Genomic DNA, 15782 nt, shown 5'->3' with positions numbered 1-15782 from the left:
ATACAATAATAACTATATAAATAATTTACAATTACGACTGTATTCATGATAAAATATTTTATTATCAACATCCAAACCAATAATATATAAGTAAAGTAACATTTTCATAAAATAAAATCATATATCAACAAAAAAAATTTATCAGTTTAAGATATAATGTCGTCAAATACTAATATTTCCAAAAATAAAAAAGACACATAAGACTAAATATTTATAAAATTTAAAAATAGAATTTATTTGTATTATACAGGTTGATTGCTAGTTTCACGAATTTAACCTGTAATTGATCAATTTATTAATCATATCTTATTGAGTCAACCCGTAAGTTAAAATCCAAACCCATTTATATAAAATACAAACTCATTTATTTATATCTTGTGATTGATGAACATACTCTTTTCTAACTCTATGTTTTGCTTGCCCCACTTAATTATGTTTATCATGTCAAGTTTTCGTTTTCTTTCCACTTTGCTCCCCTTACTCATCTTGATCAAGTTTTCTGACTTTGGTGGGCTCAACTCAATTCTCAAAAAGATGATTTTTAGAGTTGCATGAAAATCTATTTTTTTTTCCCTTGTATATCTTACTTTTTTTCAAAATACGTGCACGAAATTTATCTATGATCCTAAATTTGTATTTACGTACTACGTACTGTTACTCAAATAATATATAGGAACTCATTTTTCAACTAATTCAAAAATGTTGAGTTTCGATGGATAAAGCACTCCAAAGTCAAATGAAATCCAGATCAAAAGCTTGCAAAAGGTTGTAATATTTTGTTTTAAGGACGTACGTTGGAATATTATTATATATATACACAGCCTCAACATGCATATCACATGGACGCACTTTATCCGGAGCGTACTAACCTAATTTAAATGTAACTTATAAGGATATATTTTTATATATGTCATATTCATTGTCCAAATGGAAAGGGCATTATAGTAACTCGATCACCCCCAAGCTTCTATATATAAGGACCATTATGTTCACGCAACTGATCATATACTAGATAGCTAGCTTCTACATACATATATAATCGTTTACTTGAACAAGGTAAATGATTTGCAATATCTTTGACTAATTGCATCTACATTTATACATATATACACATATATATATATATATATATATATTTATATGTATATGTATGGAGACCCCATTAATGTTTCAAGCTAGCTAGCTAGCTAGTCTTGAAGTTATAGGTAAATGATTTTCATCTTAATCATGAAGATCATTTTGCTATTTCTTCATCAAGATTGATCTGAGTCTCTAGCATTAGCAAAGGCTGATCATTACCATACAATTATATTCTTATTAATATATAATTATTTCTTATCAATATGACTGAAATACTCAGAGAATGTGGAAGCTCAAGGTTTCTGAAGGCAATGATTCATGGCGGCTTAAGAGCCTCAACAATCATATTGGAAGGCAGTATTGGGAGTTTGATCCCAATCTTGGAACAGCCGAAGAACGAGCTCAAGTGGAGAAAGCTCGAGATGGCTTTAAGGAGAATCGGTTTCAAGTCAAACAAAGTTCTGATCTCTTGATGAGACTTCAGGTCAAACATTTTAAAGCTGCTCTCTCTTTCACTTTAATGGTTCTTTTTTGGTAATATTTATATATATATATGTATGTATGTATGTAAAGTTTGCAAAGGAGAATCCATGCGAGATAAAGCCAGCCCCAGGTGATCATGATGAGGTGAAAGTGGAAAATGAAGAAGAAATAACAGAGGAAGCAGTGACAAGAGTGTTACGAAGGGGGTTGAGATTCTACTCGACTCTGCAGGCTGAGGATGGATTCTGGCCTGGTGACTACGGTGGACCCTTGTTTCTCTTGCCTGGCTTGGTACGTAATATTAATTATTATAAGCTCTATATATTCACTTGCATGCCCTTTCTTCTATCTTTTTTCTTTTTATTTTCTAAAAAATATTATGTTAATTACATGAGAGAACTATTATCAAGAGCATATTTCATTGTGTAGTGAATATAATATATATATATATATATCTGAACTGGCATCGTTTGTTTTTACAGATGAGATGAGATGAGATAAAAATTGAATAAAGTATTGTAAAAATATATTTTTTAATATTATTTTTATTTTAAGATTTGAAAAAATTGAATTGTTTATTTTATTTTGTATTGGAAGTTAAGAAAATTGTAATGATTAGATGAGATGAAATATTTTCTGAAAACAAACGAGGCTCTGACTTTATTTCGGGCCTATTTTTATAAAATCTATTTTTTTAGTAGGGCCTATTTTTTATACAAAGGATTTGTATGAGATTTATACACTCAAGGCTGGTATGCCTAACATTAATTTTTAATTTCTATAACAGATTCAAATGGATAACAAATTTGAAACAGTTCATGAATTTATTTTTCTTACCCTAATTTGAGGGTTGAATTCTACAACTCATTTTATTATAAGAGAATTAACATGCATGCTCCCTTAAAGGCTTAAAGCAGTATCATGATCTTCTGAGAAAGACTCAATTTGGGATGAATGGGGAAATCTGTTCATTTTTGGCTGCAGCAATACAGCCTATGAGCATGATTGCTATTTGGGCAGAAAGCTCATGTAAACCCTAATTCCACAATATCAGACAACTCATGAGTACAGTGATTAATATTATTAAATTCTGTTGCAAATTAAAATTGCATGCTTCAGAAAAACTACGTACTCATAGTCTCATATATCAAAGCATAACACGAAGAGAAGAGCACACTAATTTACTAAAAAGAACTTTATTCTAATTTCTTTTTATTTTATGGATATTCTTTAATTTACATAATAATACTCAGCCCCCACGGCTAGCTATTTCTTCTTTTTCTTTTATATTTCCTTTTTTTTTTTTTTTTAAATTATGATTTCTCCTAGGAATTATATTATATATGTACTATTTTTCATTGCACTTTCATCGCATTTCCATCCCTGCATTGTGTTGATATATATGGTAATACTAATTAACCAATAGATCATCAATTTTTATTTTTTAAATGATAAAATAATAAATTAATGAATTATGCCAAATATATCACTACAATGAAATAGAACTAGAATAGATCGAGTTGTAATATATATATAGCATCTCATATGTGTGTGTGTGTGTGTGTGTGTGTATATATATATATATATGTATATATATGTATTAAAGGACAAGAACTAACGATTGTTATTTTCCGTAAAGAGAAATGAACATTTAGAAATATATATAAGGGCCCTGACAAAGACTTAAATGTAAAGAATGTAGCCTCTATATATTCACATTACAAAGAAGTCAAACCTCTCATTTGAAATTAAGGACCACATTATAAATAATTTTTATCATTAAATATTAGGGGGAAATTAACAATTTGTAAATGCATATATATATATATATATATATATATATCCTTTTCAATTGATGGTCCCTCCTAATTCACAATTCTAAAAAATATATACAAATACTCACTAGCATAATGTCTTAAGATCTCATCTATTTGCAAGTCGTTACCTAAAAGACACAATCCACATCATATATATCTATATATAATAAGATTTAATTTGTAAGATTTAAATTTTAAAATTTAAAATTTAAAATTTAAATCAAATCATGTGATGTAAGTGCTTTGCTATATATAACGTGTTATCCACACATCAGCTTATAAATAGAATTTTCCATATATTAAATATATATCATATATAGTTTTATAATTAAGTAGCGATCATTTTATCGAATTAAGCAACGACAAATTAATTTTAATTCAGCACTTAAAATAAACCAAGCTTTAATTAATTTAAAGAAACATGATGATCATGTCATGGAGCTGATCTTAAGTTTTCATTTACTATGGTCCCCCCCAATTCCAGCAGTACACAACTTGTAATTACAAGCATATGGATCAATTTAATGTCATAATCATATAATTAATTAGCCATTTTTATATAGTAAATGTGTACCATGACATGCATTATTATCATTATTATTATTATCCTCCAAAACTCTAAAAATGCCCAATGAAATTCATGTAGAAAGCAACATTTCATGATTAAAATGGGGGATCAATTTGCTCCCACATTATTGGTGGTCCATGCATGCATGCATGCATGCTAGCTAGCTAACTAGCTACTGATCAATATTCTACTATTTTTGACTCAAATTTCAGTTTCATCCGGGTGCATGATGCATGATGATCATGATCTCATGCATGCATATATAATCCCAGTAGCGCATGCATGAGCTAGCTCATGATTAGGGCATGCATGCAGCTAGCAACGATCGAATAATATTGTAAAATCTCATGCTGCCATGCATGCGCTCTTGTGTGATCTTTATATATATATATATATATATATATATAGTTGCTTAATTATTAATATAAAAAAAATCGAATAAAATATAAAAACTATATATATATATATATATATATATATATTAACACACTCAGGCGGAGCTCGATATATCGTGTCCCGATGGATATATATATAGATATATATAGCCATGATATATTAGTGAGAATATATATAATATAGCTAAAGCTAGCTAGCTATCTATAGCCACCTTATATATATAATATTATTGTCTCAATTAATTAGTTTAGATTAATTAATGCCAAATATTACCATGCATGCATATTGTGATCATCGGTACTCATCATATACTCTAGCTTCTTGTTATTGTTTTTCTTCTTTCAAGTATTTAATTAATTAAAAAGTACTACGTACGTAGTACCCTACATATTAATAAATTAGTATATATAATTAAATGGTCCAAAATCATGATCATCAATTACGTGCATGACTTCGATGATCAATGACATGACTCGATTTTTAATTAATTAACACGTGAAATTGAATATAATTAAGAATATTTATTGATATCACTTAATGATCATGTCCCAAAAAGCAGAAGTATATATATTTATATAATGAAGATGAGACAAGTTTGCTGCCCGGGAAAATTCCTTGCATGCACGAGGCCGGTGGTCCTCGATCGTTCGTGGATATATATAATATATATAAGTATTGGTATTTTTATGCAATAAAAATCCAATAAATCATATGTCATAGGTGATCGGATTATCCGTGACGGGGGCCCTCAATACAATCTTGCCCCATGAGCATCGACTCGAGATATGCCGATATATGTATAACCATCAGGTATTATTTGTCTCTTTTCCCAATTAGTCTTCATCTTCTTTTGGTAGCAATATTTGCATGCTTTGCCGTTAAATGTTAATTTTTCAAATCATGCTAGTTATAAGAAAATTGTTTATTTGTGATTAATTATTTCTTATAAAAATAATTATTTCCTGTTAAAATGAATTTATTTTTATCGTAAATAGATATTTTTTTTAAAAATAATCAATTACAAATACTCATTTTTCAAATACGTATGATAGATAAACCCAAAAAGAAAAGGAAAAGGAAAAGGAAATTAAGGCTATGTACATAGTATATTTATCATCAATATTTCATGCACTGATCAACTTATCCTATTATGAGAATTAAGGTGTTATTGTCCATCAATATTTGAATTTTATTTTAAAATAAATAAGCGATAATTCAAGTAAATTTTGAATACATGATAAGCTAGCCTAAGATTGCTAGGAATTTAATGGCTTGCAGAATAGAGATGGAGGTTGGGGACTACATATAGAAGGGTCAAGCACAATGTTCTGTACATCTCTCTCCTATATTACCCTAAGATTGCTTGGAGAAGCAATGGACGCGGGTAGTGATGGTGCCATGGAAAAAGCAAGAGAATGGATTCTTTGTCGTGGGGGTGTCACCTCCATTCCATCTTGGGGAAAGATGTGGCTTTCAGCTGAGTATATATATTATATATTTATATATATATATATATATATATATATAGATCTTCACATATTATAAATATATATAAAAATATAATATATATTACCCCTTTTTGTCGCATATATTTGTACGCATGTAGAAAAGAAATTATATATTTGTTATTGACATTATTGTAAGCATTGTAAAGATAGAATTTTCTTTGTTGCTTATTTTTCGTTTTATTTTTTAATTAGTTGAGAATTAAATATATATACATTTAATAATTAGTTGATTTGTGGTCCTAAAAAATTGTCTAGCTAGCAAGTTAGCTACGTACATATATACTGATACAAAATGTTCATAATCATGATTACATAAGTGATGATATCATCACTTAAATTATCATCACTATTGTTGATTTCATTATAATTAAGATGAATTATATATATATATATTAATTAATCATAATAATTACAATAATTATTGAAAAAAAAAATGATGTAGGTACTTGGAGTATACGAATGGAGTGGCAACAATCCCCTTCCCCCGGAAATGTGGCTTCTTCCTTACTTCCTTCCCATGCACCCAGGTTTTTTAAATTTATTCTTTCTCCCTTTCTTCAGGCTTTTTTTTTCTTGAAAAATGATTTAAATACAAAATTTTCAAACTAATAATTACAAAATTTTCAAACTAATAATTATAATTTTTTCAATCTTTCAAATAAAAAATAAATAATAATTCCAACTTTTTTAAATCCCCAAACAAAAAAAATATTATAAAACTATATTTTTACAATATTTTAACTTTATAATATTTTTTATTCAACTTTTTTTCTCTCATTTCCCAAAATCTAAAAAATACTCAACTCAAACTATCTCATTACTATTCACAAAATTCTCATCTCATCTCACTCTCCAAACCAGCCATAATCATATTATAAATATATATTCTTAATGGTTTTTATTTTTTGTATTTAAAAATAGAGTAATGCTAAATACAATCTTGAGGCATACTAGTCTCGCGTACTCTATTATAAAAAAATAATTTTTTTTATATGAGTCTTAGGGCAGGTTTGGGGCACAAGACAAAATATAAAATTCTCATCTCATCTCATCTTATCTCATCATTACACCTTTTTCAAATCTCCATACAAAATATAATAAATAATTTAATTTTTTCAAATCCTAATACACATTTTTCAAATCCCAAAACAATAATAATATTAAAACATAATATTTTAAACTTCAAAATAAAATACAAAATTCTCATCTCACCCCCCAAACTTACCCTTAGACCTATCCAATTTTTTTCAAAAGATGTGTGTGAAGTTTACACATTTTAGGACTATATAAATTATTTCTCTTAAAACTATATATAATTATAAGTAATATATATAGCATATACTATATATATTTAAATTTAAATAAAGGTTCTAAAAAAATTATTGAACCAGCCAAAGAAAATATTTAAAAAGAAATATAAAAGAAAAGAAGAAAAAACAAAAGAAAAGGGAAAAAAGAGGAAAAACTAACGTGTAGTCGCAACGCATGCAGGACGAATGTGGTGTCACTGTCGAATGGTGTATCTGCCAATGTGTTATTTATACGGGAAAAGACATGTGGGTCCCATCACTGCCCTTATTCTCTCTCTCAGGAAAGAGCTCTATACCCTTCCATATCATAAAATTAATTGGGACCAGGCCAGAAGTCTGTGTGCTAAGGTACGAATATATCGAGTAATGTTAATATATAATATATGTTTTTTTAAATAATATTTTATATAAATATTTTATTTATTTATTTTTTTAAAAAATTATTTTATTCTTACATACTTTATGACTGACTATAAATATCATTTTTTTTTATAATAGATGTAGATCTTTTAAGTTAGAAATTAAATAGCATGTTCTGATTTTTATTATTTTTTTATTATTTTTTATTTTTTCATTTTGAAGAAAATTTATTTATTCTTGTTTTGAAGTAGTTTATATATTCATAGGAAAAAAGATGATTTTTTGTTTTTGGGTATTTGGAAATCACTTGCCCTCATTGAATCTTTTGTTAGGTATTATTAAGAAAATAAATAATAAGGTATGAATGATTATATATAGAGACACAATCTTTTTTACATTTTCTTCTTTTAAAATTATATATATTTTAAATGATAAAAAAGTTATAATAATGTCGTGTCTTAATCATTTTCTACGAGGTATTGCGGTGCTTTTATATATTTTAGCCAAAAAAAGAAAAAATGCTTACAAATGAAAAGTATCAACAATCCTTACTAATTAAACACACAAAAAACTTGGAAAAGAGAATGATTATCTTGTTGTTTATAATAAAGAAAAATAATTTTACTTAGCATCTCATGCACACACTACCACACATCTTTTAATTTTTTTTCTATAATAAATATATAGTGGATAGATGATGAGTAGAATATTTCAATTAATTTAGCATGAATAAAAATAAAAATAAAAATATGTATAGAGTATGGTGTAAGATGCTGATTAACATAATCCAATAGAAAAATATTTTCTCTTTCATCGTGTACGTACATTTTCCTCGAAAGTCCTTGTTTCACCGAAAATTGAAAAACCGATTGAGGGATCAAGAGAATAAATAGATTCAATTTTTTTGTTTTTATTTTTTAATAGAAATTTGAAAAAATCATGGTTTCTGAGTGAAAGAATTAAGCAAATCATTAGGTTAGTACTAGATGTTCAATTTATTCAACGTACTTCCCATAATATAGTATCTTAGCATGAATATCATGCCGATCTTATGAATACATGTCACCCAAGTCAAAATGGTCAAAGACTTCGGAATGAAGGAAAAGAAGCTCTTATAACCAATAATATTCAATATATATATAATATAAAATATTTAAAATGATCTAAGAATATTAAAGCTCTATGATTGGCTAATTTGATATCAAGCATGCACAACTTCATGCATTACTCAGATGCGCATATTTAATTAAATATGACTATTATTAATTTAAATGAACCTTCACACCCGACATTACGATCAACATGTACATATATATATATAAGAAAAGTATATATGGTCAAGGTAGTCCCGATAATAATAATTAATAATTAAAATTGTTGTTTTCTTTCCATTATTTTATGGACCAAAAAGAATTATCATGACTCACCAAAAAATAACAAGAGATTTTTTATAATCTACATCTTTTAAAATAATTTTGTACTTAGTGCTTGGTGATTCAGGTTGTGATTGTGGATTCTCAACCCCACAACACAATTTCCGTCATAAGGAAAAATGTGTAAGGAATAAGAATAATAAATTTAGTTCTCTCCCCCTTACAACGTTATAATTTCACAATAAGCGGTGTGTTTATACAACAGAGATTTTGAGAAATAAAAAAAAATTATGAAATTTGTCGATTTGAGAAGTAGCGTGTCGAGCAGAACCTGATAGCAATCGTATTTTTACAGGACTGATTCTACATATATTTGTGAAGTGCATAAACGTCGTGTAATCGCTTTGAAAAAGAGTATGGTCTACTATTAAAAAATTAATTATTATTTTTATGTGGATTCTATATTTTATTCACTTTTTTCAAAACGATTACGCGACGATTACACAATCACGATTGCAAATATCTTCTTTCTTTTTACATTGATTATGCGGCGGTTTTCTCTCAATGATGTCTTGGTTAATTAGATATTTTCCTAATTGACGTGAATTGCATGGAAAACCTAGTCATTTTATTGTTGAGAAACATAAGAAAGAAGGAAAAGACCGGCCTCGATCAATACAGCTTAAAAATGGTTTTTGCAGGAGGATCTGTATAGCCCACATCCCCTGATACAAGACATGTTGTGGAATAGTCTTCACAAGGTTGTGGAACCTCTTCTTATGCAATGGCCTTTCTCAAAGCTAAGACAAAAGGCTCTTGAAACTGTGATGCAACACATCCACTATGAGGATGAAAACACTCACTACATCTGTCTTGGCCCTGTTAACAAGGTATATATATATACTACACTTCTTTCTTCTTTCTTTTTTATTTTTGTAGGAAATAAAAGTAAATCATTGGGAAAACATATATACCAAATGGACAACCATTAAGATGTACCACATCAATATGTTTAAAAAACTTAAATTTCTAGAAAAAGTTTAGATTTTATTGTTTATATTATATTCTTAACATTCTACATTCTTTTGTGTGGTTATACTCTCTTTCGTTGTTCTGATTTCAGGGTTCAACCTCAGAATCTATATCCTATTTTATTAAAAAATCTCTAATTATTTCAAAAGCTTAAGTACCAAACTTGGGCCTCGCAAGTAGGTTTGAAGTAGGACTTGTGTTAGGATAGACTTGCCATCTGTGGTGGGTTAGTACTCGAGACCAAGTGAACCAATGTTCGGTCCACTCTTATCTCTAAAGAGCCATTCGTTGTGGTATTACTACAGTACTCAACTATCCATATGGTTTTGCACGCTCAAGCACGAACGGTTTGCCCGAAACTTTCTTTTGTAAAAAAGGTTTACTAACGCATAAATTTAGTTACTGCTACAGGCTTCAATCACTCATTTTGCTCCTTCTCTGTCTCTCAGTCTCCTCTACATACATATATATATATATATATATATGAATAATGCTATATACAGTCGTGAAGTGCTCAAGCGCCGCGTAATTATTTTGAAAAAGAGTGAGATATACTATTAAAAAATTAGTTTTTATTTTTTATGTTGGTCTCATATTTACTCACTTTTTTTTAAGAGATTGCATGACGCTTGTATACTCCACAACTGCAAATATCATTTCTCTGAATTATATTGAAATATGTGTTTGAGCATGTATGTTTTTTGAAGCAAAACATATACATATATGGACACAGGTACTGAACATGGTCTGTTGTTGGGTGGAGGATCCAAATTCAGAGGCTTATAAGTGTCACCTTTCCAGAATCAAAGATTATCTATGGGTGGCTGAAGATGGGATGAAAATGCAGGTCCCAATTCAATAGCTTTATCCTTTTGTAAACTACAAGCTTTTCTCCATTTCTCAAATTTAGCACCAGATCGAAATCTAGCTGAAGTTGGTTAATTATAATTTAAAGTGTTCAACTATATATATATATGGTTGAGAATATACATAAATATATGCATGCATGCATGTTATGTGTGTCATGTACATATTGGTTGAGTCTTTTCACTTAGACATGACATCAGTACTGTTAATGTTTCAATGACAGGGATACAATGGCTCACAATTATGGGATGTTGCTTTTGCTGTTCAAGCAATCTTGTCTACCAAACTCGTAGATGAATATGGTTCAATGTTGAGAAAGGCACACGATTTTATAAAAAATACACAAGTAATCATAAAAAAATTATATTCATTTCTGTTGTTAGTATTATTTCTTAAAAAAAAAATTTAAGCATTTGGCTTCAAATTTAAGTAATTATCAAACTTCAATTGGGTTCTGATCATATATACATGAAGGTTAAGATAGAGAACCATGGTGATCTTAATTACTGGTATCGCCACATTAGAAAGGGCGGATGGCCTTTCTCGACTCCTGACAATGGTTGGATTGTATCAGACTGTACATCAGAAGGTTTGAAGGTAATTACCTTAGAACAAAAACTCCCTAGCTTCAAATAACGTTAGCTTAAAAAATTATAACTGTGTGAAACTACCACTTGTCTAAACTGATGGAAAAATGTAGATTTAATAATTTATGATATTATTTTAACACTTTCTCTTATGTGTGGGCCAAACTCTCGCTCAATGAGTGTACGTGCTCGGGATGTGGAACAATTAATTAAATGAGATAAAGTACTACATTTTTCATGAGATATTAAAAACCATTAATTCGCAGGCAGCACTCTTGTTATCAAGAATGCCATATGATATTGTTGGAGAAACTATATCAACAGATCAACTATATGACGCTGTCAATGTCATTTTATCACTACAGGTATATATATACAATATTACAGTTCGAAATCTATTGTTTTTTTCTTAATCTAAAGTAATATTATAGAATTTAATTAATTTGAATATATTTTCTCCTCCGATCCTTGAAAATGCAGAACAATGAGGGTGGCTTTGCTTCATACGAGCTCACTAGATCTTCTGCATGGTTGGAGGTAACATGACGGCATGCATTGATCTCTAACGTTGTTGTCAAATTTGGTTAATTTGTAGGGCTCAAACTTTTGCAGAGATTTAACACATGATTGTGATTCATCTTTTACGTACAGATGATCAACCCAGAGGAAATGTTTGGAGATACTGTCATTGATTATCAGTAAGATCGATCTCTAACTACTACGAAATATCGTCATGACTTTATGAAAGTCGATCATATTATGGGTAGTTATTTAACTAACAAAGTGGTAGTTATTAATGTAGGTATGTGGAATGTAGTTCAGCAGCGATTCAGGGACTTAAATCATTCATGAAAATGTATGGTGGACATCGGAGGAAAGAGATAGAAGCGTGTATCTCAAGGGCAGCTAGTTTCATTGAGAGCATTCAACGACCTGATGGCTCTTGGTTTGTTAATTTTTCTCCTCATCATGGGATACTTGGAAATTAGAAACATAAATTAAAGAATGTGTGCATATATATCTTGTAATTAAAGTTTTGAATGGTTGAAAAATTAAATTTTGGAACTAATTGTTACCAACAATTTAACTATAAGAAATTTGACAATTTAGAGACAGAAGATATTTGGTTTAAATAGTGTGGTTTTGGGGTCAGGTTTTAATTAACATCCGACCCCATATTTTATGACAAAGTTAATATATATATATATATATATATATAAATTCTTCAATCAGTATAAATATGCCCATTAATTTACTGATCTTGATCTAGGACAATTTCTGGTGCTGTTGTTGTTAATAGATCATGTTGAGGTGGTTTCAGGCTTTACCATATACTTAGCATGTTCTTTGAAAATTTACAGGTACGGATCTTGGGGAGTTTGCTACACGTATGCAACATGGTTTGGGATAAAGGGACTGGTGGCTAGTGGTAAAACATACTCTAATAGCTACAGCATTAGAAAAGCATGTGATTTTTTACTCTCCAAACAGCTTGATGACTCAGGTGGATGGGGAGAGAGCTACCTTTCATGCCATGACAAGGTAACAACCCTTAACATGAATTATATTTAATTAAGCTTTTTCAAGTATATGTTAAGAAATCATTTAAAACATCTCAATTTCTTACAACTTTGGATTAATGTAATGATTGTATATAAACCATAAGAACTTTAATTAGAATGTTATTTACGACATGATTCATTGCACTACAACAAAAACGCTTATATATGATTCATTAATTGTGACGAAAATGATAATTTTTTATTATCAAAATGAGTTTATTCTCATTACAAATAATCGTTTTTCTTGTAGTTGTAATTTGCCCTAATCAGTTAATTGTACCTAATTAGATTAATTTGAAGTCTTTCAAAAAGTTAAAACATTACAAAACCAAGATCCAAATCGAGTAGTCATTCCAAGTAGTTCTTGAGGAAAAAGTTAGCAAAATCCAAGGTTTCAATTACACAAAGAGTCAAGTAATATATATATATATGTTTTGTGAGCATATGATGATCATCTTACACACGTGCATGTGAATAGGTATACAAAAATCTGGAGGGGAACAAAGCACACATAGTAAATACTGGATGGGCTATGTTAGCTCTTATTGAGACTGGACAGGTAATAAGATCGATAAACGTACATTAGTAATAATACTCATGTCTTAAGATCGATACAATCTTGTTCTTTTTTATGTACCAATCTAATTAATAATGGATTAGGCTGAGCGAGATCCGATGCCCTTGCATCGAGCAGCGAAGGTGCTGATTTGTTCACAGATGGAAAATGGAGATTTCCCTCAACAGGTAAATTTATACAAAATAAAAAGTTGGGAATATATATAGTTTGTAATTTTAAGGAACCAAGCGCTACTTTTTTTTAATAAATTATTATAAAAAATATTATATATATACTTCAAATTCATCTCACTTCCATCGATCTAGCTCCTTGCATTGACATGGCACTACTATCCATAACTCTCGGGATTTATTCTTATCTTTTCATGAAAAAAATTGACTTATAATGAACTAGAATAATACTAGTGTGCACTCTCATTTTGTCTTTTTATTTTGACCGCTCATATATTTAATTTTTTTTACTTATTAATTAAGAAAGTGACTATTAGTATATTGATATATTTTTTAAATTTTTTTAAAAATGTTTAAAGATGTTAAAAAAATATGAAAAAGAAAAATAAAAAAATAAAAAATGTTGAGTTTTGCCTAGGCGGCACGCCTAGCGGTTACTGCTGGGCGGCAACCTAGCAATATTACTCAATAAACAATGCCACATCAATCCAATGTATTAAGAGTGTAGTATATAGTTTAATTATTATATTATTTTTACACAACTAATTTAAAAGGTAGTGAGTTGGGTGAAATGCTTTTTTTTTTTTTTTTTTTTTTTTTTTTTTTTTAATTTTATTTATTCTTTTGATTTATGAATGTATAGGAAATAATGGGAGTTTTCAACAAGAGCTGTATGATCAGTTATTCAGCGTACAGAAACATCTTTCCCATATGGGCACTTGGAGAGTACCGCAATCGTGTGTTGCTGACTTCCAGAAATGGGCCATGAAGCCATAAATCAAAGCCGAGGATGAAGGAACAGTACTGCAAATGTGTGTAAAATGTCTTTGTAAATAAAGTAAGGGAAAATATTATTAAGATTCTTGGAGTTTATACTTTTTTTAAAACTAGTAGTTCTGGTTTGTACATGAAGGTTAGAACAAGTAGCTATGGTTATGGTGAAGTTTTAGGGCTGGGTTGGTTATAGTAGGGGTGGGCAGCTCCGCCTCGCACCCTGCTGCCCTTCCTCGCCCCCGCAGGGCAAGACACCTGCTTGCTATAGTGTATGGATCATGGTTGCATTTTGGTGGCTCCTTAGCCTGCTGCAGCGTTGCCCACCTTTTTTTTATTAGAATATGGATCATGGTTGCATCTACCGCACGCCTCTTAGCAGTCATTTTCTAGGGACTTGGTGTGTTTGTGGCCCCTCGACCTGCCCTGGTGGCGCCCACCCTCATTTTCTCAAGGAATGGGTGACCATAGCTTCCTCTCTATGCATCATGGTAGCCATGTACTAGTGATGGTCTAAGGCAGCCGATAGGTCAGTGTACGTCATCCTTAGTCACTCTTGTCAGTGTCCCATTATTTCTCGTGCCGCTTTCCTAGGACCTCTATTCCCACTTTCTCGTAACACTTTTGGGCTGGGCCGAAAGGGTCCCTCACTTGCGGGATGGGCCTCCCTCATTCCATTAGCTTTGGTTTGCTTGACCAATGGGCCTCTCACAGCCCCTGAGGTTTTGGGCCTTTGGGCCGGCCCTTGTTTAACCCTCTTCAGTATCGCAATGTACAGGAACTTAAAGCAGCAGGAATCCATGTGAAGCGAAGTGAAGCTAAATCCTTGGGAGGCATATCTTTTAGCAGAAAACTCAACTTCTACCTAGGATTCCTTTGGCTTCCTCCACTAATTGTGGATGACTCAACGGGCCGGGCCTAAGCTCTTGAACTTAATAGCCTACGAACTGTGTCTGGACTTCGGAGACAACTTCGACATCACCTCTTACGTATCCTTCCCTTCCTCCTCATTGATGAAGCCAACGACGTCAAAGAATAAGGAAAGCACACGTTCTCTTCAACCTCCTTGGCAGTGACAAAGAAGTGGCTCAGCTCTTCAATGAGATAGGCACCGACTTGGTGCCTGACCTCGATAAGTATAAAAAAGTAAGGTCTCAGATTCAGGAATACTACAACAAAACTTGGGTGACATGGGTGGCCGAATTCTTCCACAATCATTTCAGCAGCCCTTGGACGCTGCTTAAATGAAATGCTTCTTATGATCTAAAATTCCCATTAGTCTTTATAAAATTGGTACATGTGTTTTACTCCACTTAAATGA

At 30.6% G+C, this 15782-nt stretch overlaps 1 protein-coding gene across 1 annotated transcript; it reads left to right on the top strand.

Moving 5' to 3' along the window:
• Window positions 1–1026: 1026 nt before the first annotated feature.
• On the top strand, window positions 1027–14544 carry LOC108989509 (cycloartenol synthase 2-like). Its single transcript, XM_018963134.1, has 19 exons — window positions 1027–1056; window positions 1361–1564; window positions 1654–1854; window positions 5065–5154; window positions 5623–5820; window positions 6295–6379; window positions 7344–7510; window positions 9597–9785; window positions 10661–10774; window positions 11018–11140; window positions 11269–11391; window positions 11648–11746; window positions 11862–11918; window positions 12033–12079; window positions 12184–12327; window positions 12743–12923; window positions 13422–13502; window positions 13604–13687; window positions 14334–14544. The coding sequence occupies exons 2-19, from the start codon at window positions 1364–1366 to the stop codon at window positions 14457–14459; spliced, it is 2310 nt and encodes a 769-aa protein (XP_018818679.1). The 5' UTR covers window positions 1027–1056; window positions 1361–1363; the 3' UTR covers window positions 14460–14544.
• The last annotated feature ends 1238 nt before the right edge of the window (window positions 14545–15782 follow it).

The sequence above is a fragment of the Juglans regia genome, chromosome 6 (genome assembly GCF_001411555.2).
Source record: "Juglans regia cultivar Chandler chromosome 6, Walnut 2.0, whole genome shotgun sequence".
Taxonomy (NCBI): domain Eukaryota; kingdom Viridiplantae; phylum Streptophyta; class Magnoliopsida; order Fagales; family Juglandaceae; genus Juglans; species Juglans regia.
This window is presented reverse-complemented; position numbering and strand designations above follow the sequence as displayed.

What these genes read in the sequence shown, in the direction of transcription:
- LOC108989509 (XM_018963134.1), top strand. Translation starts at nt 1,364, where the DNA reads ATGTGGAAGCTCAAGGTTTCTGAAGGCAATGATTCATGGCGGCTTAAG. An exon ending in ATCTCTTGATGAGACTTCAG is followed by an intron (nt 1,565 to 1,653) that starts GTCAAACATTTT and finishes ATGTATGTAAAG; the next exon opens with TTTGCAAAGGAGAATCCATG. An exon ending in GATATATGTATAACCATCAG is followed by an intron (nt 5,155 to 5,622) that starts GTATTATTTGTC and finishes AATGGCTTGCAG; the next exon opens with AATAGAGATGGAGGTTGGGG.